Source organism: Nothobranchius furzeri, chromosome 6 (assembly GCF_043380555.1).
Source record: "Nothobranchius furzeri strain GRZ-AD chromosome 6, NfurGRZ-RIMD1, whole genome shotgun sequence".
Taxonomy (NCBI): domain Eukaryota; kingdom Metazoa; phylum Chordata; class Actinopteri; order Cyprinodontiformes; family Nothobranchiidae; genus Nothobranchius; species Nothobranchius furzeri.
In genome coordinates this window covers 7,366,129-7,393,223 of record NC_091746.1, presented here as the reverse complement: position 1 = coordinate 7,393,223, position 27,095 = coordinate 7,366,129, and the positions used below count along the sequence as shown (strand labels likewise).

General features: G+C 49.0%; 1 protein-coding gene across 1 annotated transcript; it reads left to right on the top strand.

Annotated features, from left to right (window-relative positions):
- The first annotated feature begins 9,122 nt into the window (after nt 1–9,122).
- On the top strand, nt 9,123–12,251 carry LOC139070465 (E3 SUMO-protein ligase ZBED1-like). The gene is made up of 2 exons (XM_070552730.1): nt 9,123–10,607; nt 10,825–12,251. Exons 1-2 carry the CDS (start codon nt 9,123–9,125, stop codon nt 11,350–11,352), a joined length of 2,013 nt encoding a protein of 670 aa, XP_070408831.1. The 3' UTR covers nt 11,353–12,251.
- The last annotated feature ends 14,844 nt before the right edge of the window (nt 12,252–27,095 follow it).

Below are 27,095 nucleotides of genomic sequence, written 5' to 3'. Positions count from 1 at the left end.
CTTAACTTCTGAATGTCCCAGAGAGATCAGGTTTGTTTTAATGTACTCCAATCAACAGCCCCTACAACCACAAAAAGGAATGGAGTCATTAGCACTTATGGTTTGTAAATGGCACCCAGAATTATGTTGCACGAAGCACAATTTCACATCATTCTGGGTCCATTTGTGTGAAAACAAGGTGTAATCAGGCTGAAATGTTACAAGAAGGTAGAATCTATTGAGTTGTAAGTGATCTGAACGTTTCATGATGATCGCACATTAAGTTTAGGGGGTCAAACCATGTCCCAAAGGTCACCAGGCATGGTGTCACTTTAAAGAAGTAGTCCAGTTACACATTTGTGGGCTTATAACTTGGCTTCTGAATGTCCTAGAGAGATCAGGGTTGTTTTAGTGTACTCCAATCAACAGCCCCTACAACCACAAAAAGGAATGGAGTCATTAGCACTTATGGTTTTTAAATGGCACGCAGAATTATGTTGCACGAAGCACAGTTTCACATCATTCTGGGTTCATTTGTGTGAAAACAAGGTCCAATCAGGCAGAAACGTTACAGGAAGGTAGAATCTATTGAGTTGTAAGTGATCTGAACGTTTCATGATGATAGCACTTTCCTAAGGGGGTCAAACCATGTCCCAAAGGTCACCGGATCTGGTGTCAATTTAAAGTAGTCCAGTTACACATTTGTGGGCTTATAACTTGGCTTCTGAATGTCCTAGAGAGATAAGGTTTGTTTTAGTGTACTCCAATCAACAGCCCCTACAACCACAAAAAGGAATGGAGTCATTAGCATTTATGGTATTTAAATGGCACCCAGAATTATGTTGCACGAAGCACAGTTTCACATCATTCTGGGTTCATTTGTGTGAAAACAAGGTCCAATCAGGCAGAAACGTTACAGGAAGGTAGAATCTATTGAGTTGTAAGTGATCTGAACGTTTCATGATGATAGCACTTTCCTAAGGGGGTCAAACCATGTCCCAAAGGTCACCGGATCTGGTGTCAATTTAAAGAAGTAGTCCAGTTACACCTTTGTGGGCTTATAACTTGGCTTCTGAATATCCTAGAGAGGTCAGGTTTGTTTTAGAGTACTCCAATTAACAGCCCCCATTACCACAAAAAGGAATGGAGTCAATAGCACTTATGGTTTTTAAACGGCACCCAGAATTGTGTTGCACGAAGCACAATTTCACATCATTATGGGTTCATTTGTGTGAAAACAAGGTCCAATCAGGCTGAAACGTTACAAGAAGGTAGAATCTATTGAGTTGTAAGTTATCTGAACGTTTCATGATGATCGCACATTCCTATAGGGGGTCAAACCATGTCCCAAAGGTCACCGGGCCTGGTGTCACTTTAAAGAAGTAGTCCAGTTACACATTTGTGGGCTTATAACTTGGCTTCTGAATGTCCTAGAGAGATCAGGTTTTTTTTAGTGTACTCCAATCAACAGCCCCTACAACCACAAAAAGGAATGGAGTCATTAGCACTTATGGTTTGTAAATGGTACCCAGAATTATGTTGCACGAAGCACAATTTCACATCATTCTGGGTCCATTTGTGTGAAAACAAGGTCCAATCAGGCTGAAACGTTACAAGAAGGTAGAATCTATTGAGTTGAAAGTGATCTGAACGTTTCATGATGATCGCACATTCCTATAGGGGGTCAAACCATGTCCCAAAGGTTACCGGGCCTGGTGTCACTTTAAAGAAGTAGTCCAGTTACACTTTTGTGGGCTTATAACTTGGCTTCTGAATATCCTAGAGAGGTCAGGTTTGTTTTAGAGAACTCCAATTAACAGCCCCCATTACCACAAAAAGGAATGGAGTCATTAGCACTTATGGTTTTTAAATGGCACACAGAATTATTTTGCACGAAGCACAATTTCACATCATTCTGGGTCCATTTGTGTGAAAACAAGGTCCAATCAGGCTGAAACGTTACAGGAAGGTAGAATCTATTGCGTTGTAAGTGATCTGAACGTTTCTTGATGATAGCACTTTCCTAAGGGGGTCAAACCATGTCCCAAAGGTCACCGGATCTGCTGTCAATTTAAAGAAGTAGTCCAGTTACACATTTGTGGGCTTATAACTTGGCTTCTGAATGTCCTAGAGAGATAAGGTTTGTTTTAGTGTACCCCAATCAACAGCTCCTACAACCACAAAAAGGAATGGAGTCATTAGCACTTATGGTTTTTAAATGGCACCCAGAATTATGTTGCACGAAGCACAATTTCACATCATTCTGGGTTCATTTGTGTGAAAACAAGGTCCAATCAGGCTGAAACGTTACAGGAAGGTAGAATCTATTGAGTTGTAAGTGACCTGAACGTTTCATGATGATAGCACTTTCCTAAGGGGGTCAAACCATGTCCCAAAGGTCACCGGATCTGGTGTCAATTTAAAGAAGTAGTCCAGTTACACCTTTGTGGGCTTATAACTTGGCTTCTGAATATCCTAGAGAGGTCAGGTTTGTTTTAGAGTACTCCAATTAACAGCCCCCATTACCACAAAAAGGAATGGAGTCATTAGCACTTATGGTTTTTAAATGGCAGCCAGAATTATGTTGCACGAAGCACAATTTCACATAATTCTGGGTTCATTTGTGTGAAAACAAGGTCCAATCAGGCTGAAACGTTACAAGAAGGTAGAATCTATTGAGTTGTAAGTGATCTCAACGTTTCATGATGATCTCAAATTCCTATAGGGGGTCAAACCATGTCCCAAAGGTCACCGGGCCTGGTGTCACTTTAAAGAAGTAGTCCAGTTACACCTTTGTGGGCTTATAACTTGGCTTCTGAATGTCCGAGAGAGATCAGGTTTGTTTTAATGTACTCCAATCAACAGCCCCTACAACCACAAAAAGGAATGGAGTCATTAGCACTTATGGTTTGTAAATGGCACCCAGAATTATGTTGCACGAAGCACAATTTCACATCTTTCTGGGTCCATTTGTGTGAAAACAAGGTCCAATCAAACTGAAACATTACAAGAAGGTAGAATCTATTGAGTTGTAAGTGATCTGAACGTTTCATGATGATCTCACATTCCTATAGGGGGTCACACCATGTCCCAAAGGTCACCAGGCCTGGTGTCAACTTTAAAGAAGTAGTCCAGTTACACATTTGTGGGCTTATAACTTGGCTTCTGAATGTCCTAGAGAGATCAGGTTTGTTTTAGTGTACTCCAATCAACAGCCCCTACAACCACAAAAAGGAATGGAGTCATGAGCACTTATGGTTTTTAAATGGCACCCAGAATTATGTTGCACGAAGCACAATTTCACAACATTCTGGGTTCATTTGTGTGAAAACAAGGTCCAATCAGGCTGAAACGTTACAGGAAGGTAGAATTTATTGAGTTGTAAGTGATCTGAACGTTTCATGATGATAGCACATTCCTATAGGGGGTCAAACCATGTCCCAAAGGTCACCGGATCTGGTGTCAATTTAAAGAAGTAGTCCAGTTACACCTTTGTGGGCTTATAACTTGGCTTCTGAATATCCTAGAGAGGTCAGGTTTGTTTTAGAGTACTCCAATTAACAGCCCCCATTACCACAAAAAGGAATGGAGTCATTAGCACTTATGGTTTTTAAATGGCACCCAGAAATATGTTGCACGAAGCACAATTTCACATCATTCTAGGTTCATTTGTGTGAAAACAAGGTCCAATCAGGCTGAAATGTTACAAGAAGGTAGAATCTATTGAGTTGTAAGTGATCTGAACATTTCATGATGATCACACATTCCTATAGGGGGTCAAACCATGTCCCAAAGGTCACCGGGCCTGGTGTCACTTTAAAGAAGTAGTCCAGTTACACCTTTGTGGGCTTATAACTTGGCTTCTGAATGTCCTAGAGAGATCAGGTTTGTTTTAATGCACTCCAATTAACAGCCCCTACAACCACAAAAGGAATGGAGTCATTAGCACTTATGGTTTTTAAATGGCACCCAGAATTATGTTGCACGAAGCACAATTTCACATCATTCTGGGTCCATTTGTGTGAAAACAAGGTCCAATAAGGCTGAAACATTACAAGAAGGTAGAATCTATTGAGTTGTAAGTGATCTGAACGTTTCATGATGATCGCACATTCCTATAGGGGGTCAAACCATGTCCCAAAGGTCACCAGGCCTGGTGTCACTTTAAAGAAGTAGTCCAGTTACACATTTGTGGGCTTATCACTTGGCTTCTGAATGTCCTAGAGAGATCAGGGTTGTTTTAGTGTACTCCAATCAACAGCCCCTACAACCACAAAAAGGAATGGAGTCATTAGCACTTATGGTTTTTAAATGGCACGCAGAATTATGTTGCACGAAGCACAATTTCACATCATTCTGGGTTAATTTGTGTGAAAACAAGGTCCAATCAGGCTGAAACGTTAAAGGAAGGTAGAATCTATTGAGTTGTAAGTGTTCTGAACGTTTCTTGATGATAGCACTTTCCTAAGGGGGTCAAACCATGTCCCAAAGGTCACCGGGCCTGGTGTCACTTTAAAGAAGTAGTCCAGTTACACCTTTGTGGGCTTATAACTTGGCTTCTGAATATCCTAGAGAGGTCAGGTTTGTTTTAGAGTACTCCAATTAACAGCCCCCATTACCACAAAAAGGAATGGAGTCATTAGCGCTTATGGTTTTTAAATGGCACCCAGAATTATGTTGCACGAAGCACAATTTCACATCATTCTGGGTTCATTTGTGTGAAAACAAGGTCCAATCAGGCAGAAACGTTACAAGAAGGTAGAATCTATTGAGTTGTAAGTGAACTGAACGTTTCATGATGATCGCAATTTCCTATAGGGGGTCAAACCATGTCCCAAAGGTCACCGGGCCTGGTGTCACTTTAAAGAAGTAGTCCAGTTACACCTTTGTGGGCTTATAACTTGGCTTCTGAATGTTCTAGAGAGATCAGGTTTGTTTTAATGTACTCCAATCAACAGCCCCTACAACCACAAAAGGGAATGGAGTCATTAGCACTTATGGTTTGTAAATGGCACCCAGAATTATGTTGCACGAAGCACAATTTCACATCTTTCTGGGTCCATTTTTGTGAAAACAAGGTCCAATCAGGCTGAAACATTACAAGAAGGTAGAATCTATTGAGTTGTAAGTGATCTGAACGTTTCATGATGATCGCACATTCCTATAGGGGGTCAAACCATGTCCCAAAGGTCACCGGGCCTGGTGTCACTTTAAAGAAGTAGTCCAGTTACACCTTTGTGGGCTTATAACTTGGCTTCTGAATGTCCTAGAGAGATCAGGTTTGTTTTAATGTACTCCAATCAACAGCCCCTACAACCACAAAAAGGAATGGAGTCATTAGCACTTATGGTTTGTAAATGGCACCCAGAATTATGTTGCACGAAGCACAATTTCACATCATTCTGGGTCCATTTGTGTGAAAACAAGGTGTAATCAGGCTGAAATGTTACAAGAAGGTAGAATCTATTGAGTTGTAAGTGATCTGAACGTTTCATGATGATCGCACATTAAGTTTAGGGGGTCAAACCATGTCCCAAAGGTCACCAGGCATGGTGTCACTTTAAAGAAGTAGTCCAGTTACACATTTGTTGGCTTATAACTTGGCTTCTGAATGTCCTAGAGAGATCAGGGTTGTTTTAGTGTACTCCAATCAACAGCCCCTACAACCACAAAAAGGAATGGAGTCATTAGCACTTATGGTTTTTAAATGGCACGCAGAATTATGTTGCACGAAGCACAGTTTCACATCATTCTGGGTTCATTTGTGTGAAAACAAGGTCCAATCAGGCAGAAACGTTACAGGAAGGTAGAATCTATTGAGTTGTAAGTGATGTGAACGTTTCATGATGATAGCACTTTCCTAAGGGAGTCAAACCATGTCCCAAAGGTCACCGGATCTGGTGTCAATTTAAAGAAGTAGTCCAGTTACACATTTGTGGGCTTATAACTTGGCTTCTGAATGTCCTAGAGAGATAAGGTTTGTTTTAGTGTACTCCAATCAACAGCCCCTACAACCACAAAAAGGAATGGAGTCATTAGCATTTATGGTATTTAAATGGCACCCAGAATTATGTTGCACGAAGCACAGTTTCACATCATTCTGGGTTCATTTGTGTGAAAACAAGGTCCAATCAGGCAGAAACGTTACAGGAAGGTAGAATCTTTTGAGTTGTAAGTGATCTGAACGTTTCATGATGATAGCACTTTCCTAAGGGGGTCAAACCATGTCCCAAAGGTCACCGGATCTGGTGTCAATTTAAAGAAGTAGTCCAGTTACACCTTTGTGGGCTTATAACTTGGCTTCTGAATATCCTAGAGAGGTCAGGTTTGTTTTAGAGTACTCCAATTAACAGCCCCCATTACCACAAAAAGGAATGGAGTCAATAGCACTTATGGTTTTTAAATGGCACCCAGAATTGTGTTGCACGAAGCACAATTTCACATCATTCTGGGTTCATTTGTGTGAAAACAAGGTCCAATCAGGCTGAAATGTTACAAGAAGGTAGAATCTATTGAGTTGTAAGTTATCTGAACGTTTCATGATGATCGCACATTCCTATAGGGGGTCAAACCATGTCCCAAAGGTCACCGGGCCTGGTGTCAATTTAAAGAAGTAGTCACGTTACACCTTTGTGGGCTTATAACTTGGCTTCTGAATGTCCTAGAGAGATCAGGTTTGTTTTAATGTACTCCAATCAACAGCCCCTACAACCACAAAAAGGAATGGAGTCATTAGCACTTATGGTTTCTAAATGGCACCCAGGATTATGTTGCACGAAGCACAATTTCACATCATTCTGGGTTCATTTGTGTGAAAACAAGGTCCAATCAGGCTGAAACATGACAAGAAGGTAGAATCTATTGAGTTGTAAGTGATCTGAACGTTTCATGATGATCGCACATTCCTATAGGGGGTCAAACCATGTCCCAAAGGTCACCAGGCCTGGTGTCACTTTAAAGAAGTAGTCCAGTTACACATTTGTGGGCTTATAACTTGGCTTCTGAATGTCCTAGAGAGATCAGGTTTGTTTTAGTGTACTCCAATCAACAGCCCCTACAACCACAAAAAGGAATGGAGTCATTAGCACTTATGGTTTCTAAATGGCACCCAGGATTATGTTGCACGAAGCACAATTTGACATCATTCTGGGTTCATTTGTGTGAAAACAAGGTCCAATCAGGCTGAAACGTTACAAGAAGGTAGAATCTATTGAGTTGTAAGTTATCTGAACGTTTCATGATGATCGCACATTCCTATAGGGGGTCAAACCATGTCCCAAAGGTCACCAGGCCTGGTGTCACTTTAAAGAAGTAGTCCAGTTACACATTTGTGGGCTTATAACTTGGCTTCTGAATGTCCTAGAGAGATCAGGTTTGTTTTAGTGTACTCCAATCAACAGCCCCTACAACCACAAAAAGGAATGGAGTCATTAGCACTTATGGTTTGTAAATGGCACCCAGAATTATGTTGCACGAAGCACAATTTCACATCATTCTGGGTCCATTTGTGTGAAAACAAGGTCCAATCAGGCTGAACCGTTACAAGAAGGTAGAATCTATAGAGTTGTAAGTGATCTGAACGTTTCATGATGATAGCAATTTCTTAAGGGGGTCAAACCATGTCCCAAAGGTCACCAGATCTGGTGTCAATTTAAAGAAGTAGCCCATTTACACATTTGTGGGCTTATAACGTGGCTTCTGAATGTCCTAGAGAGATCAGGTTTGTTTTAATGTACTCCAATCAACAGCCCCTACAACCACAAAAAGGAATGGAGTCATTAGCACTTATGGTTTGTAAATGGCACCCAGAATTATGTTGCACGAAGCACAATTTCACATCATTCTGGGTCCATTTGTGTGAAAACAAGGTCCAATCAGGCTGAAACATTACAAGAAGGTAGAATCTATTGAGTTGTAAGTGATCTGAATGTTTCATGATGATCGCACATTCCTATAGGGGGTCAAACCATGTCCCAAAGGTCACCAGGCCTGGTGTCACTTTAAAGAAGTAGTCCAGTTACACATTTGTGGGCTTATAACTTGGCTTCTGAATGTCCTAGAGAGATCAGGTTAGTTTTAGTGTACTCCAATCAACAGCCCCTACAACCACAAAAAGGAATGGAGTCATTAGCACTTATGGTTTTTAAATGGCACGCAGAATTCTGTTGCACGAAGCACAATTTCGCATCATTCTGGGTCCATTTGTGTGAAAACAAGGTCCAATCAGGCTGAAACGTTACAGGAAGGTAGAATCTATTGAGTTGTAGGTGATCTGAACGTTTCTTGATGATAGCACTTTCCTAAGGGGGTCAAGCCATGTCCCAAAGGTCACCGGATCTGGTGTCAATTTAAAGAAGTAGTCCAGTTACACATTTGTGGGCTTATAACTTGGCTTCTGAATGTCCTAGAGAGATAAGGTTTGTTTTAGTGTACTCCAATCAACAGCCCCTACAACCACAAAAAGGAATGGAGTCATTAGCACTTATGGTTTTTAAATGGCACGCAGAATTCTGTTGCACGAAGCACAATTTCGCATCATTCTGGGTCCATTTGTGTGAAAACAAGGTCCAATCAGGCTGAAACGTTACAGGAAGGTAGAATCTATTGAGTTGTAGGTGATCTGAACGTTTCTTGATGATAGCACTTTCCTAAGGGGGTCAAGCCATGTCCCAAAGGTCACCGGATCTGGTGTCAATTTAAAGAAGTAGTCCAGTTACACATTTGTGGGCTTATAACTTGGCTTCTGAATGTCCTAGAGAGATAAGGTTTGTTTTAGTGTACTCCAATCAACAGCCCCTACAACCACAAAAAGGAATGGAGTCATTAGCACTTATGGTTTTTAAATGGCACCCAGAATTATGTTGCACGAAGCACAATTTCACATCATTCTGGGTTCATTTGTGGGAAAACAAGGTCCAATCAGGCAGAAACGTTACAGGAAGGTAGAATCAATTGAGTTGTAAGTGATCTAGAGCCGTTTAAAATAATCATATAATCGATGCATTGCGATGCGGACATAAATGATTATGCATCGATGCAGAAGCGCCCTATAATCGATTATAACATAATGTTTGTTTTCCAACCGCAACATGAATCTTTTAGCCTAGCATCGGCTGATTTTGTCCCTTACTTCAAACGTCATAATGGAGCGACGAATGCAGCTGCGCACTGGCGCCTTTGCGGTCATGGCGGAACTAAGCTCCGAGTTAGCGTTACAGATAAAAGACCCTCCAAAGACACTGAAAGCAGACATATGGAGCCGTTTTGGATTTTACCAACAATCAGGGAGACATGATTTGGACATGTCATATGCCGTGTGTAAAACCTGCCACAGCAAGATTAAATACGTCGGGAACACCACCAATTTAAGGAATCATTTTAGCCGTTTCCACCCTGAGTTGCTAACAATAACACCAGCTGTTGAACCGCCCAGCCCTGCGCAGCCAAAAATTAATGCGGCTCTCTCAATAATACCTCCCAACTCGGAAAAAGGGAAGAAAATAACCCAGGCTGTGGGGGCTTTCATTGCGAAGGATTTACGACCGTATTCTGTCGTGGAAAACCCTGGGTTCAAACACATGTTAAAGACACTGGAGCCACGATACAAGGTCCCTGCACGTAGCCACTTCGCAGAACAGGTAATTCCTGCACTGTATGATGAAACCAAAGCCAAGATATTAACCTCCATGAGCAAAGCTAATTTAGTAGCAATAACATGCGATTCCTGGACTTCAGTGGCAACAGAGTCCTATATTACAGTGACGGCACACTACATGAGCGAGGACTGGCAGATTATTTCCCTCGTGCTGCAGACGAGAGCTGTTTATGAGTCTCACACAGGTGCACATCTGGCAGAGCTACTTTCAGATGTTGTTTCAGAGTGGCAGCTGTCAGATAAAGATATTGTCCTGGTTACAGACAACGCTTCAAACATGATTCTTGCAGCTCAAATCAGAAAATTCAAACATGTCAGATGCTTTGCTCACACATTGAACCTGGCATCACAGCGTGGGCTTCGAGTTGCATCGCTTACCAGGCTTCTGGGAAGAATCAGACGTATATCCATATTCTTCCATCGTAGCACAACAGCAAGCCACTGTTTAAAGGTAAATCAGAAATGCTTGGGTCTGAAAAATCAAAAACTACTCACAGATGTACCAACAAGGTGGAACAGTTCCTACGACATGGTCCAGAGGTTTTTGGAACAGCAACCTGCCATTTGTGCCACCTTGTTGTCACCGGAAGTTAGAAAAGGAGAGTCTGACATCTGCACACTCAACGAGACAGATGTATCTAATGCTGAAGACGCTGTCAGTGCATTAAAAGCAATGAAAGATGCAACCACACTAATATCTGAGGAAAGCAATCCAACCATCTCCTTGATTGCTCCACTCAAGGCACAACTTCTCCAAAACATGACCAGCAGCATCAGCGACTCACCCATGATTCACGACATCAAGAATGCTGTCAGAACAGATCTCATGAACAGGTACAGCTCTGAGGCAGAGAAGAAAATGCTTTGTACAGCCTCGGCCCTGGATCCCCGCTTTAAGGGATTACCTTTCCTGACAGAGAAGGAGCGATCAGATGTCTACAGAGAAGTGACTGAGGAGGCAACATGTTTGGAGGTAAATTCATCACTTTCTTTTTGAATTAACATATACATTTCTGTATAATATTCTTAATAATTTGCCATGTTTGGTGCTGTAAGTAATTATTTACATTAGCATAAAATGAGTAAATCCACCGGAATGCTTTTATCATAATAAAAATAAATATTATGATAAGGTACATCAACATTTTCAAAAGTGTGATTAATCATTAAATATTTTAAAATATTGAAAGCCATACAATTTAGACAGACTAGTAAGTTCCCTATCAGATAAAATAATGATTTTTTATTTTTTCCCTAAACAGCAGGAGTGTATCCTGGCCATGCACCCAAAAGTTCCGGTGCAACCCGAAGTTCAGAAGGATGGAACCTCGGCAGACGATCCCTCGGCTGCTAAAAGAAAGCCTACATCATTACTTGTGAGCTTGCTGGGACAGTCTTTCAATGATGTTGAGGTTAGTGAAGAATCCAAGACCCCCTATGTCAGAGCTGAAGAGGAAATGGATAATTATTTGAAAACGTCATCATTGCCCCTGTCAGAGGACCCTTTAAACTGGTGGAGGGTACACAAGGTTACATTTCCTCTCCTGGCTCGACTGTCAAAACGATACCTTTGCATCCCTGGAACAAGTGTATCTGCAGAACGTGTTTTCTCCACTGCTGGAGACGTTATCACGGCCAAAAGATCTACTCTCAAACCACAGCATGTAGATCAACTGGTGTTTTTGCACAAAAACCTTCAACTTCCAAATGTTAACTAGTCATCATTATTACTTTTCAGTACATCTTCTTAAATTCAAACAAATGTTAAAATGTTTGCACTTTTTGTTGTCCCAAGGACTGTTATGTATTATTCGTGGGTTTTCCAAAATATGCCAGTATTGGTAGATTTTGCAAACATCTGAAGAACACGTTTCTTTCCCCCCACACAGCCTGAGAAGTGAATGTCAAATAAGGAGATATTTTTTTATGTTCTTAAGTCCTCTTAAATTTAAAGTTTTTCACTTTTGTATAAGGACTGTTATCACAGGAGAGAATACTTTCCAAATAATTATTTCTCATTTACGGTTGTTCAGAGTTGTTAAATATTTTGTTAGCATCTACAGAACATGTTTTTCCGACAGCCTGAGACATTATTGTTTAATGAGGAAAGAGATTTTTTTTTTGCTGTGCAATCCTCTTAAATGCAAACTAAAGCTTCAAATGTTTGGTACTTTTACACTGTCCCAAGGACTGTTATCAGAAAGCTGTTTACTGCATATTTATGCAAATAAAAGTTTTTGTTAAATAAAAAAGCAAATGTCTAACATATATTTATTGATGACATGAAATCCACATGAAATAATCGTGATGCATCGTGATGCATCGAGATATCGAATCGAATTGAATCGCTGACACAATAATCGTAATCGAATCGAATCGTGAGACTAGTGAAGATTCACACCTCTAAAGTGATCTGAACGTTTCATGATGATAGCACTTTCCTAAGGGGGTCAAACCATGTCCTAAAGGTCACCGGATCTGGTGTCAATTTAAAGAAGTAGTCCAGTTACACCTTTGTGGGCTTATAACTTGGCTTCTGAATATCCTAGAGAGGTCAGGTTTGTTTTAGAGTACTCCAATTCACAGCCCCCATTACCACAAAAAGGAATGGAGTCATTAGCACTTATGGTTTTTAAATGGCACCCAGAATTATGTTGCACGAAGCACAATTTCACATCATTCTGGGTTCATTTGTGTGAAAACAAGGTCCAATCAGGCTGAAACGTTACAAGAAGGTAGAATCTATTGAGTTGTAAGTGATCTGAACGTTTCATGATGATCGCACATTCCTATAGGGGGTCAAACCATGTCCCAAAGGTCACTGGGCCTGGTGTCACTTTAAAGAAGTAGTCAAGTTACACCTTTGTGGGATTCTAACTTGGCTTCTGAATGTCCTAGAGAGATCTATGGCGTTTAAAGCGTGCCACAACCCGTGCACGCGCATTGGGTCCACAGCGCGCGTGTGAACGGGACTCGCGAGCGAAAATATACATGGCAGCGCGCGTGTGAACGGGACTCGCGAGCGGAAATATACATGGCGAGAGGTCATTCGTGCACTGAGAGGGAGCAAACTGTGTCTGTGAGCGCACAAGGATGTGCACAAGTGACAAACCTGTGTGCGCGCGTTGTCAACGAGCACACGGCAGAGGAAAACGTGCGCGTGCGGCAGCCTATGTGCGCGCTCGGCAGCCTCTCTGCGCGCTCGGTTTCTGACTCCTGCTCGCTCGGCTGTAAGGGCTTTTGGCACTCTGGAGGCGTGGCCTGTGGCAGATCTTCTCTGTCCTCTGATTGGTTAGTGTACCCCGCACTTTACCCTCTACCTATCTATATAAAAAAGTCTGCTATTCAGTAGTTCCTGGCATAGCTCAGCTGGGAGAGTGGGTGACTCTCGCCCCGGAGGATCCGGGTTCGAGTCCGGGCAAAGGAAAATGCAGTAGATGTCTTGGTAATTTTCCTTAATTTCAGGTATTTTACAGTTGTGACCGTTCAACTGTCATTAAACGTCCGAATGTTTGCTGGGCAGTGTTTTAAAAAGTGCTCATAAGCTAGATGGTTTTAACCATATAAAATTACATTTTTTGTGATACTGGAAAAATACAAACTGAAATAAAACTACTGATTGAAAACATTATGACTGTGGTTGTACAATATATGACTCACTAATACACTGCAAACTCCCTTAGAGTGGGGCTTCCAGAGAGAGAGAGAGAGAGAGAGAGAGAGAGAGAGAAAGAAAAGTTCTTGCCTCATTAATGAATTGTTTATTTTTTTCAGTATTTAATTGACAAATTATCCTTTCAAATAATTAATTGATGAGTTACATAATTGTCCATTTAGAATTGTTGAATGGACTGAGTCAAGTTTGGTGCACTTTATATATTTCAAAACATGTTTTTTTTATGATGCATATAAATAATTTAAATGTTAATTTAATGAAATATTTCTATTTTTTCATTACCTCACCCTTGTTTTGACAAAAACGGGACCTTGCTGGATAATATCATGGAGAAACTATTTGTTCACAGTACATGGCTCAGTGAGGATCTGTGTACCAATGGAGGAGATACTCAGAAATCTGTCTGCAGATTGTTACAACCCAGACTGGAAGTGGTGGGCTGTAATAAAAAAGGAGACCAAACAGAGGAGTGGGGGTTCAACCAAGGCCGTCAGTTTGTTTTCCGAATTGCTGGGGACAATAACCATACACTTGAGTGGGGTTTAAAAATTGCTGGGGACAATAAAGTAGGCTAGCACAGGGGTCGGCACCCCGCGGCTCTGGAGCCGCATGCGGCTCCTCCATCCATCTGATGCGGCTCTCTGTACTTTTAAAATAATGAATGGATATTTAAATAAAATGCTTTATATTTTACTGCATTAATTTTACATCTGTATGCCAATTCTAAATGTAAAGATTGTCTGCGTGAACCTGAACAGGTCCAACCCGGTCTTACTGTGAGACCGGGTTGACGCGTCACGCTTGTGCGTAATCATATGCGCTTCTGAGCTGCTTTCTGACCTTCCCCACCTACAAAGTTTAATTACAACAATCAAACGTGACAGAGCCCGGATTTGTATTCTGAACAGTCTAAACATGTTTTAAAAAGAATCGCGTGACAAAAGTGGCACCTGCTCAGTAAAACCACCAACAGGGTGAAAAATATCAAAATATTGTCGGCAGAGACGGGCTACAGCTTCTGGATCCACTTTATATAAATCGTTTTATTGATTATCTTCTTACGAAAGATAACTTTGACGTACACGAGCGATCAGGCGCGTTGCAACCTTTTCAAAAGTGTGGGTGATATTGTCTGTGCCTAAAATAAGTTCATGCTATTCATCTTGTTAGTTTAATTTCCATAATAGCGGAGCAGGTGCGAATTTTAGACGCGTCACGCATGTCTCCGTTTTAAACATGTTTAAACTGTTCATAATCCAAATCCAGGCTCTGTCTCGTTAGATTGGTGTAACTAAAGTTTGTACTGAATGAAACTTTACATTAAACCATGTTGAAAAGAAAAGGATCCGATTAAATCGTTTCCCCCTCATTTACAGTCACGACGTACAGCGCAGTGCGCGTGGCTCTGGGGTTAATCAAGTTTAATTCTTTCTCTTTGCAACAATCTTCACAGGAAGGCAAAACAGTTAAATGACAGGTTACAGATATTTCCATTTGACTGTTTATTTTGACGGATATACTCAAGGATGTTCGTTGATTTCCTCCCACTGAAGCGGTCTGGAAACCCGGTCTCTCTGAGGGATGTCATTTGGAAAAATGTTATTTTTATGAAATTATGAAAGTTTGGCTGAACAGCGCTTGTTCCCGTCTCTAATATGGAGACGCATGACGCATCCAGTCGCCTCTTCAGCTCAGAAAGCACCTGTAGAGACATTTGATCACGCACAAAGTTTATGTGGAGCAGAAGCGGTCGGGCCACGGCAGGTGAAACGTTCCTAGCCTACATGAAGTGAAACTGTTTAATTGTAACATTAATATGTTACTGGACACGCAGGTCTGGTTGGTTAGACCAGTGTTTGAAGTGGAACACACACACACACACCAATTAAAATAATGCTGATAGCGTGGACTAGAAGCCAGGTGATGGTTTACGTGTTTAAATGATGATCAGGCTGCTGTAAAATGTAATCTCCATCCACATCCAGACACAATTATCCTCTATTCTTTCTCTATTTGCTCTGCTCTTGTCTGGGCTGATAGCTGACGGTGCGCGCGGCACGCCTAACTAGCGGCTGATGCACATTTTACGCATTTGGAGAGGTGGGCTGGATGCTTTGCGTTTACTGGAAGTTGGTCCACTTAACGTACTGGTGTAGACTACATATTAATGACAAATGAATGAAAATTAAATTGGGAGTTTTTACTTCATATTTTATAAATAAAAATGACGGGGGAACACATTTATGACGTCTTTTTAAACTAAATTTTCTAGCGCGACCTGCCTGCTTCACTTAAGGCACTGCTTATTACGGTCCATCCAGAATTACCGTGGCCCACCCAAAAATGAAAACCTGGCGCCGCGCCTATTATAAACCTCTGCAAATGGTTGTTCTTCACTTTATCAAACTCAGACTTTGTACAGCTAATATCAAGATGTAAAATTATTCAGTCGAGCTCTTCCGTCCCTCCCTCTCCTGCTCTCCTGGAAACCCGACATCGGCTGTCAGAAGCGGAGGTGAAGAAGGAGATGAGGCAAACAGAGTGAGTGTGACGTAAAGAAACCAGACTGGTGTGGAGGTGAGCAAAACAGCTGGAAAAGTGTGGGTGTTGAATCCCCCACGGGTGCGACGCCCATGGTACCGGCTGCTGTCACCTGTTGTGAGCAGCGCTCTGCTGTCTGAGGGTAGGCCCGCCCACAACGATGTGACTGCTGCGGTGTTTTCTTTACTATGGGAAATGGGTAATAATGGCTCTTTGATGGGAACAGACCCAGTGTTGACATGTGGCAAGACGCTCCTCGGGGCGCGTCTTGCTTGGGCCTCTCCCCTGGAGGTTCTCAGTCAGACCCAGTGTTGACATGTGGCAAAATGCTCCTCGGGGCGCGTCTTGCTGGGGCTTCTCTCATGGAGGCACTCAGTCAGACCCAGTGTTGACATGTGGCAAGACGCTCCTCGGGGCACGTCTTGCTTGGGCCTCTCTCCTGGAGGCGCTCAGTCAGACCCAGAGGAGAAATGTGTCAAGACGCTCCTCGGGGCGCGTCTTGCTTGGGCTTCTCTCCTGGAAGCCCTCAGTCAGACCCATTGTTGACATGTGGCAAGACGCTCCTCGGGGCGCGTCTTATTTGGGCCTCTCTCCTGGAGACCCTCTGTCAGACCCAGTGTTGACATGTGTCAAGACGCTCCTCGGGCCGCGTCTTGCTTGGGCCTCTCTCCTGGAGGCGCTCAGTCATACCGAGTGCTGACATGTGGCAAGAAGCTCCTCGGGGCGCGTCTTGCTTGGGCTTCTCTCCTGGAGGCCCTCAGTCAGACCCATTGTTGACATGTGGCAAGACGCTCCTCGGGGCGCGTCTTGCTTGGGCCTCTCTCCAGAAGGCCCTCAATCAGACCCAGTGTTGACACGTGGCAAGACGCTCCTCGGGGCGCTTCTTGCTTGGGCCTCTCTCCTGGAGGCGCTCAGTCAGACCGAGTGCTGACATGTGGCAAGACGCTCCTCGGGGCGCATATTGCTTGGGCCTCTCTCCTGGATGCCCTCTGTCAGACCCAGTGTTGACATGTGGCAAGACTCTCCTCGGGGCGCGTCTTGCTTGGGCTTCTCTCATTTAGGCCCTCAGTCAGACCCAGTGTTGACATGTGTCAAGACGCTCCTCGGGGCGTGTCTTGCTTGGGCCTCTCTCCTGGAGGCGCTCAGTCAGACCCAGTGTTGACATGTGGCAAGACGCTCCTCGGGGCGCTTCTTGCTTGGGCTTCTCTCCTGGAGGCCCTCAGTCAGACCCATTGTTGACATGTGGCAAGACGCTCCTCGGGGCACGTCTTGCTTGGGCCTCTCTCCTGGAGGCGCTCAGTCAGACCGAGTAGTGACATTTGACAAGACGCTCCTCGGGGCGCGTCTTGCTTGGGCCTCTCTCCTGGAGGCGCTCAGTCGACCCAGTGTTGACATGTGGCAAGACGCTCCTCAGGGCGCGTCTTGCTTGGGCCTCTCTCCTGGAGGTTCTCAGTCAGACCCAGTGTTGACATGTGGCAAGATGCTCCTCGGGGCGCGTCTTGCTGGGGCTTCTCTCATGGAGGCACTCAGTCAGACCCAGTGTTGACATGTGGCAAGACGCTCCTCGGGGCACGTCTTGCTTGGGCCTCTCTCCTGGAGGCGCTCAGTCAGACCCAGAGGAGACATGTGTCAAGATGCTCCTCGGGGCGCGTCTTGCTTGGGCCTCTCTCCTGGAGGCGCTCAGTCAGACCGAGTGCTGACATGTGGCAAGACGCTCCTCCGGGCGCGTCTTGCTTGGGCCTCTCTCCTGGAGGCGCTCAGTCAGACCCAGTGTTCACATGTGGCAAGACGCTCCTCGGGGCGCGTCTTGCTTGGGCCTCTCCTGGAGGCGCTCAGTCAGACCCAGTGTTGACATGTGGCAAGACGCTCCTCGGAGCACGTCTTGCTTGGGCCTCTCTCCTGGAGGCACTCAGTCAGACCGAGTGCTGACATGTGGCAAGACGCTGCTCGGGGCGCGTCTTGCTTGGGCTTCTCTCCTGGAGGCCCTCAGTCAGACCCATTGTTGACATGTGGCAAGACGCTCCTCGGGGCGCGTCTTGCTTGGGCCTCTCTCCAGAAGGCCCTCAGTCAGACCCAGTGTTGACATGTGGCAAGACACTCCTCGGGGCGCGTCTTGCTTGGGCTTCTCTCCTGGAGGCCCTCAGTCAGACCCATTGTTGACATGTGGCAAGACGCTCCTCGGGGCACGTCTTGCTTGGGCCTCTCTCCTGCAGGCGCTCAGTCAGACGGAGTAGTGATATGTGGCAAGACGCTCCTCGGGGCGCGTCTTGCTTGGACCTCTCTCCTGGAGGCGCTCAGTTAGGCCGAGTAGTGAGTAGTGACATGTGGCAAGACGCTCCTCGGGGCGCGTCTTGCTTGGGCCTCTCTCCTGGAGGCGCTCAGTCAGACCGAGTGCTGACATAAGGCAAGACGCTCCTCGGGGCGCGTCTTGCTGGGGCCTCTCTCCTGGAGGTGCTCAATCAGACCCAGTGGTGACACGTGGCAAGACGCTCCTCGGGGCACGTCTTGCTTGGGCCTCTCTCCTGGAGGAGCTCAGTCAGACCCAGTGGTGACACGTGGCAAGACGCTCCTCGGGGCGCATCTTGCTTGGGCCTCTCTCCTGGAGGCGCTAAGTCAGACCCAGTGTTGACACGTGGCAAGACGCTCCTCGGGGCGCGTCTTGCTTGGGCCTTTCTCCTGGAGGCGCTCAGTCAGACCCAGTGTTGACATGTGGCAAGACACTCCTCGGGGCGCGTCTTGCTTGGGCCTCTCTCATGGAGGCCCTCTGTCAGACCCAGTGCTGACATGTGTCAAGACGCTCCTTGGGGCGCGTCTTGCTTTGGCCTCTCTCCTGGATGCCCTCTGTCAGACCCAGTGTTGACATGTGGCAAGACTCTCCTCGGGGCGCGTCTTGCTTGGGCTTCTCTCATGGAGGCCCTCAGTCAGACCCAGTGTTGACATGTGTCAAGATGCTCCTCGGGGCGTGTCTTGCTTGGGCCTCTCTCCTGGAGGCGCTCAGTCAGACCCAGTGTTGACATGTGGCAAGACGCTCCTCGGGGCGCTTCTTGCTTGGGCTTCTCTCCTGGAGGCCCTCAGTCAGACCCATTGTTGACATGTGGCAAGACGCTCCTCGGGGCACGTCTTGCTTGGGCCTCTCTCCTGGAGGCGCTCAGTCAGACCGAGTAGTGACATTTGACAAGACGCTCCTCGGGGCGCGTCTTGCTTGGGCCTCTCTCCTGGAGGCGCTCAGTCAGACCCAGTGTTGACATGTGGCAAGATGCTCCTCGGGGCGCGTCTTGCTGGGGCTTCTCTCATGGAGGCACTCAGTCAGACCCAGTGTTGACATGTGGCAAGACGCTCCTCGGGGCACGTCTTGCTTGGGCCTCTCTCCTGGAGGCGCTCAGTCAGACCCAGAGGAGACATGTGTCAAGACGCTCCTCGGGGCGCGTCTTGCTTGGGCCTCTCTCCTGGAGGTTCTCAGTGAGACCCAGTGTTGACATGTGGCAACATGCTCCTCGGGGCGCGTCTTGCTGGGGCTTCTCTCATGGAGGCACTCAGTCAGACCCAGTGTTGACATGTGGCAAGACGCTCCTCGGGGCACGTCTTGCTTGGGCCTCTCTCCTGGAGGCGCTCAGTCAGACCCAGAGGAGACATGTGTCAAGACGCTCCTCGGGGCGCGTCTTGCTTGGGCCTCTCTCCTGGAGGCGCTCAGTCAGACCGAGTGCTGACATGTGGCAAGAAGCTCCTCGGGGCGCGTCTTGCTTGGGCTTCTCTCCTGGAGGCCCTCAGTCAGACCCATTGTTGACATGTGGCAAGATGCTCCTCGGGGCGCGTCTTGCTTGGGCCTCTCTCCAGAAGGCCCTCAATAAGACCCAGTGTTGACACGTGGCAAGACGCTCCTCGGGGCGCTTCTTGCTTGGGCCTCTCTCCTGGAGGCGCTCAGTCAGACCGAGTGCTGACATGTGGCAAGACGCTCCTCGGGGCGCGTATTGCTTGGGCCTCTCTCCTGGATGCCCTCTGTCAGACCCAGTGTTGACATGTGGCAAGACTCTCCTCGGGGCGCGTCTTGCTTGGGCTTCTCTCATGGAGGCCCTCAGTCAGACCCAGTGTTGACAAGTGTCAAGACGCTCCTCGGGGCGTGTCTTGCTTGGGCCTCTCTCCTGGAGGCGCTCAGTCAGACCCAGTGTTGACATGTGGCAAGACGCTCCTCGGGGCGCTTCTTGCTTGGGCTTCTCTACGGACCTGGCCCGCAGCGGAGCTCAGCAGCCTCCAGAAGCTGATGGCAGTGTGTGTTTAATCCCCTGCGGGGTGGAGAGGCGGAAACCTGGGTCGGACCTGGTCTGCAGCAGGGCTCAGCAGCCTCCAGAAGCTGATGGCAATGTGTCTTTAATCCTCTGCGGGGTGCAGGAGCAGGAACCTGGGTCGGACCTGGTCTATAGCGGAGCTCAGCAGCCTCCAGCAGCTGATGGCAGTGTGTGTTTGATCCCCTGCGGGGTGGGAGAGCTGAAACCTGGGTCGGACCTGGTCTGCAGCAGGGCCCATTACCACTCAGAAGCTGATGGCAGTGTGTGTTTAGGTCCCTGCGGGGTGGAGGAGCTGAAAGCTGGGTCGGACCTGGTCTTTAGCAGAGCTCAGCAGCCCCCAGAAGCTGATGGCAGTGTGTCTTTAATCCCCTGCGGGGTGCAGGAGCTGAAACCTGGGTCGGACCTGGTCTGCAGCAGAGCTCAGCAGCAAGCAGAAGGTGATGGCAGTGTGTGTTTAAGTCCCTGCGGGGTGCAGGAGCTGAAACCTGGGTCGGACCTGCTCTATAGTAGAGCTCAGCAGCCTCCAGCAGCTGATGGCAGTGTGTGTTTAAGTCCCTGCGGGGTGGGAGAGCTGAAACTTGGGTCGGACCTGGTCTGCAGCAGGGCCCATCACCCTCCAGCAGCTGATGGCTGCGTGTGTTTAAGTCCCTGCGGGGTGCAGGAGCTGAAACCTGGGTCGGACCTGCTCTATAGTAGAGCTCAGCAGCCTCCAGAAGCTGATGGCAGTGTGTGTTTGATCCCCTGCGGGGTGGGAGAGCTGAAACTTGGGTCGGACCTGGTCTGCAGCAGGGCCCATCACCCTCCAGCAGCTGATGGCTGCGTGTGTTTAAGTCCCTGCGGGGTGCAGGAGCAGAAACCTGCGTCGGACCTGGCCCGCAGCAGGGCCCATCCCCCTCCAGAAGCTGAAGGAAGTGTGTGTTTAGTTCCCTGCGGGGTGGAGGAGCAGAAACCTGGGTCGGACCTGGTCTGCAGCAGAGATCAGCAGCCTCCAGCAGCTGATGGCAGTGTGTCTTTATTTCCCAGTGGGGTGCAGGAGCTGAAACCTGGGTCGGACCTGGTCTATAGCAGAGCTCAGCAGCCTCCAGAAGCTGATGGCAATGTGTCTTTAATCCTCTGCGGGGTGCAGGAGCAGAAACCTGGGTCGGACCTGGTCTGCAGCAGGGCTCAGCAGCCTCCAGAAGCTGATGGCAATGTGTCTTTAATCCTCTGCGGGGTGCAGGAGCAGAAACCTGGGTCGGACCTGGTCTATAGCGGAGCTCAGCAGCCTCCAGCAGCTGATGGCAGTGTGTGTGTTTAAGACCCTGCCTGGTGGGAGAGCTGAAACCTGGGTTGGACCTGGTCTAAAGCAGGGCCCATCACCACCCAGATGCTGATGGCAGTGTGTCTTTAATCCTCTGCGGGGTGCAGGAGCAGGAACCTGGGTCGGACCTGGTCTATAGCGGAGCTCAGCAGCCTCCAGAAGCTGATGGCAGTGTGTGTTTAAGACCCTGCCTGGTGGGAGAGCTGAAACCTGGGTCGGACCTGGTCTATGGCAGAGCTCAGCAGCCTCCAGAAGCTGATGGCAGTGTGTCTTCAATTCCCTGCGGGGTGCAGGAGCTGAAACCTGGGTCGGACCTGCTCTATAGTAGAGCTCAGCAGCCTCCAGAAGCTGATGGCAGTGTGTGTTTAAGACCCTGCCTGGTGGGATAGCTGAAACCTGGGTCGTACCTGGTCTATAGCAGAGCTCAGCAGCCTCCAGAAGCTGATGGCAGTGTGTGTTTAATTCCCTGCCTGGTGGGAGAGCTGTAACTCGGGTCGGACTTGCTCTGCAGCAGGGCCCATCACCATCCAGAAGCTGATGGCAGTGTGTCTGTAATCCCCTGCGGGATGGAGGAGCAGAAACCTGGTTCGGACCTGGTCTGCAGCAGGGCCCATTACCACTCAGAAGCTGATGGCAGTGTGTGTTTAGGTCCCTGTGTGTTTAAGTCCCTGCCTGGTGGGAGAGCTGAAACCTGGGTCGGACCTGGTCTATAGCAGAGCTCAGCAGCCTCTAGAAGCTGATGGCGGTGTGTCTTTAATTCCCTGCGGGGTGGGAGAGATGAAACCTGGGTCGGACCTTGTCCACAGCAGAGCTCAGCAGCCCAGTTGCAGATGGCAGTGTGTGTTTAGTTCCCTGCGGGGTGCAGGAGCAGAATCCCGTGTCGGACCTGGTCTGCAGCAGAGCTCAGCAGCCAGCAGAAGCTGATGGCAGTGTGTTTTTAAGTCCCTGCGGGGTGCAGGAGCTGAAACCTGGGTCGGACCTGGTCTGCAGCAGAGCTCAGCAGCCCCCAGAAGCTGATGGCAGTGTGTTTTTAAGTCCCTGCGGGGTGCAGGAGCTGAAACCTGGGTCGGACCTGGTCTGCAGCAGAGCTCAGCAGCCCCCAGAAGCTGATGGCAGTGTGTCTTTAATCCCCTGCGGGGTGCAGGAGCTGAAACCTGCGTCGGACCTGGTCTGCAGCAGGGCTCAGCAGCCTCCAGTTGCAGATGGCAGTGTGTGTTTTGTTCCCTGTGGGGTGCAGGAGCAGAAACCTGGGTCGGACCTGGTCTGCAGAAGAGCTCAGCAGCCTCCAGAAGCTGATGACAGTGTGTGTTTAAGTCCCTGCCTGGTGGGAGAGCCGATACCTGGGTCGGACCTGGTCTACAGCAGAGCTCAGCAGCCCCCAGAAGCTGATGGCAGTGTGTGTTTAAGTCCCTGCGGGGTGCAGGAGCTGAAACCTGCGTCGGACCTGGTCTGCAGCATGTCTTAGCAGCATCCAGAAGCTGATGGCAGTGTGTCTTTAAGTCCCTGCGGGGTGGGAGAGCTGAAACCTGGGTCGGACCTGGTCTATAGCAGGGCCCATCACCGTCCAGCAGCTGATGGCTGCGTGTGTTTAAGTCCCTGCGGGGTGCAGGAGCTGAAACCTGGGTCGGACCTGCTCTATAGTAGAGCTCAGCAGCCTCCAGAAGCTGATGGCAGTGTGTGTTTGATCCCCTGCGGGGTGGGAGAGCTGAAACTTGGGTCGGACCTGGTCTGCAGCAGGGCCCATCACCCTCCAGCAGCTGATGGCTGCGTGTGTTTAAGTCCCTGCGGGGTGCAGGAGCTGAAACCTGGGTCGGACCTGCTCTATAGTAGAGCTCAGCAGCCTCCAGCAGCTGATTGCAGTGTGTGTTTAAGTCCCTGCCTGGTGGGAGAGCTGGAACATGGGTCGGACCTGGTCTATGGCAGAGCTCAGCAGCCTCCAGAAGCTGATGGCAGTGTGTCTTCAATTCCCTGCGGGGTGCAGGAGCTGAAACCTGGGTCGGACCTGCTCTATAGTAGAGCTCAGCAGCCTCCAGCAGCTGATGGCAGTGTGTTTTTAATTCCCTGCGGGGTGCAGGAGGCATAACCTGGGTCGGACCTGGCTTATAGCAGGGCTCAGCAGCCTCCAGTTGCTGATGGCAGTGTGTGTTTAATTCCTAGTGGGGTGCAGGAGCTGAAACCTGGGTCGGACCTGGTCCGCAGCAGGGCCCATCACCCTCCAGAAGCTGATGGCGGTGTGTTTTTAATTCCCTGCGGGGTGCAGGAGCCATAACCTGGGTCGGACCTGGTCTGCAGCATGTCTCAGCAGCCTCCAGAAGCTGATGGCTGTGTGTGTTTAAGTCCCTGCGGGGTGGAGGAGCAGAAACCTGGGTCGGACCTGGTCTGCAGCAGGGCTCAGCAGCCCCCAGAAGCTGATGGCTGTGTGTGTTTAAGTCCCTGCGGGGTGGGAGAGCTGAAACCTGGGTCGGACCTGGTCTGCAGCAGAGCTCAGCAGCATCCAGCAGCTGATGGCAGTGTGAGTTTAAGGCCCTGCAGGGTGGAGGAGCAGAAACCTGGGTCGGACCTGGTCTGCAGCTTGTCTCAGCAGCATCCAGAAGCTGATGGCAGTGTGGGTTTAAGTCCATGCGGGGTGGATGAGCCGAAACCTGGGTCGGACCTGGTCTGCAGCTTGTCTCAGCAGCATCCAGAAGCTGATGGCAGTGTGAGTTTAAGGCCCTGCGGGGTGGAGGAGCAGAAACCTGGGTCGGACCTGGTCTGCAGCTTGTCTCAGCAGCATCCAGAAGCTGATGGCAGTGTGTCTTTAAGTCCCTGCGGGGTGGAGGAGCTGAGACCTGGGTCGGACCTGGTCTGCAGCGGAGCTCAGCAGCCTCCAGAAGCTGATGGCAGTGTGTGTTTAATCCCCTGCGGGGTGGGAGAGCTGAAACCTGGGTCGGACCTGGTCTAAAGCAGGGCCCATCACCACCCAGAAGCTGATGGCAGTGTGTGTTTAGTTCCCTGCGGGGTGGAGGAGCAGAAACCTGGGTCGCACCTGGTCTATAGCAGAGCTCAGCAGCCTCCAGAAGCTGATGGCAGTGTGTGTTTAAGTCCCAGCCTGGTGGGAGAGCTGCAACCTGGGTCGGACCTGGTCTACAGCAGAGCTCAGCAGCCCCCAGAAGCTGATGGCAGTGTGTGTTTAAGTCCCTGCTGGGTGGCAGAGCTTAAATCCCGGTCGGACCTGGTCTGCAGCATGTCTCAGCAGCATCCAGAAGCTGATGGCAGTGTGTCTTTAAGTCCCTGCGGGGTGGGAGAGCTGAAACCTGGGTCGGACCTGGTCTATAGCAGGGCCCATCACCGTCCAGCAGCTGATGGTTGCGTGTGTTTAAGTCCCTGCGGGGTGCAGGAGCTGAAACCTGGGTCGGACCTGCTCTATAGTAGAGCTCAGCAGCCTCCAGAAGCTGATGGCAGTGTGTGTTTGATCCCCTGCGGGGTGGGAGAGCTGAAACTTGGGTCGGACCTGGTCTGCAGCAGGGCCCATCACCCTCCAGCAGCTGATGGCTGCGTGTGTTTAAGTCCCTGCGGGGTGCAGGAGCTGAAACCTGGGTCGGACCTGCTCTATAGTAGAGCTCAGCAGCCTCCAGCAGCTGATTGCAATGTGTGTTTAAGTCCCTGCCTGGTGGGAGAGCTGGAACCTGGGTCGGACCTGGTCTGCAGCAGGGCCCATCACCCTCCAGCAGCTGATGGCTGCGTGTGTTTAAGTCCCTGCGGGGTGCAGGAGCTGAAACCTGGGTCGGACCTGCTCTATAGTAGAGCTCAGCAGCCTCCAGCAGCTGATTGCAGTGTGTGTTTAAGTCCCTGCCTGGTGGGAGAGCTGGAACCTGGGTCGGACCTGGTCTATGGCAGAGCTCAGCAGCCTCCTGAAGCTGATGGCAGTGTGTCTTCAATTCCCTGCGGGGTGCAGGAGCTGAAACCTGGGTCGGACCTGCTCTATAGTAGAGCTCAGCAGCCTCCAGCAGCTGATTGCAGTGTGTGTTTAAGTCCCTGCCTGGTGGGAGAGCTGGAACCTGGGTCGGACCTGGTCTATGGCAGAGCTCAGCAGCCTCCAGAAGCTGATGGCAGTGTGTCTTCAATTCCCTGCGGGGTGCAGGAGCTGAAACCTGGGTCGGACCTGCTCTATAGTAGAGCTCAGCAGCCTCCAGAAGCTGTTGGCAGTGTGTGTTTGATCCCCTGCGGGGTGGGAGAGCTGAAACTTGGGTCGGACCTGGTCTGCAGCAGGGCCCATCACCCTCCAGCAGCTGATGGCTGCGTGTGTTTAAGTCCCTGCTGGGTGGCAGAGCTTAAATCCCGGTCGGACCTGGTCTGCAGCATGTCTCAGCAGCATCCAGAAGCTGATGGCAGTGTGTCTTTAAGTCCCTGCGGGGTGGGAGAGCTGAAACCTGGGTCGGACCTGGTCTATAGCAGGGCCCATCACCGTCCAGCAGCTGATGGTTGCGTGTGTTTAAGTCCCTGCGGGGTGCAGGAGCTGAAACCTGGGTCGGACCTGCTCTATAGTAGAGCTCAGCAGCCTCCAGCAGCTGATTGCAGTGTGTGTTTAAGTCCCTGCCTGGTGGGAGAGCTGGAACCTGGGTCGGACCTGGTCTATGGCAGAGCTCAGCAGCCTCCAGAAGCTGATGGCAGTGTGTCTTCAATTCCCTGCGGGGTGCAGGAGCTGAAACCTGGGTCGGACCTGCTCTATAGTAGAGCTCAGCAGCCTCCAGCAGCTGATTGCAGTGTGTGTTTAAGTCCCTGCCTGGTGGGAGAGCTGGAACCTGGGTCGGACCTGGTCTACAGCAGAGCTCAGCAGCCCCCAGAAGCTGATGGCAGTGTGTGTTTAAGTCCCTGCTGGGTGGCAGAGCTTAAATCCCGGTCGGACCTGGTCTGCAGCATGTCTCAGCAGCATCCACAAGCTGATGGCAGTGTGTCTTTAAGTCCCTGCGGGGTGGAGGAGCTTAGACCTGGGTCGGACCTGGTCTGCAGCATGTCTCAGCAGAATCCAGAAGCTGATGGCAGCGTGCCTCTAAGTCCCTGCGGGGTGGAGGAGCAGAAACCTGGGTCGGACCTGGTCTGCAGCAGGGCTCAGCAGCATCCAGCAGCTGATGGCAGTGTGTGTTTAATTCCCTGCCTGGTGGGATAGCTGAAACCTGGGTCGCACCTGGTCTGCAGCATGGCCCATCACCCTCCAGAAGCTGATGGCAGTGTGTGTTCAAGTCCCTGCGGGGTGGATGAGCTGATACCTGGGTCGGACCTGGTCTGTAGCAGGGCCCATCACCCTCCAGCAGCTGATGGCAGCGTGCCTCTAAGTCCCTGCGGGGTGGAGGAGCAGGAACCTGGGTCGGACCTGGCCCGCAGCGGAGCTCAGCAGCCTCCAGAAGCTGATGGCAGTGTGTGTTTAATCCCCTGCGGGGTGGAGAGGCAGAAACCTGGGTCGGACCTGGTCTGCAGCAGGGCTCAGCAGCCTCCAGAAGCTGATGGCAATGTGTCTTTAATCCTCTGCGGGGTGCAGGAGCAGGAACCTGGGTCGGACCTGGTCAATAGCGGAGCTCAGCAGCCTCCAGAAGCTGATGGCAGTGTGTGTTTGATCCCCTGCGGGGTGGGAGAGCTGAAACCTGGGTCGGACCTGGTCTGTGCAGGGCCCATTACCACTCAGAA

Coding starts and splice junctions, on each gene's coding strand:
- LOC139070465 (XM_070552730.1), top strand. CDS start 9,123: ATGGAGCGACGAATGCAGCTGCGCACTGGCGCCTTTGCGGTCATGGCG. Junction 10,608..10,824: donor AGGAGGCAACATGTTTGGAG/GTAAATTCATCA, acceptor AAATATTGAAAG/CCATACAATTTAGACAGACT.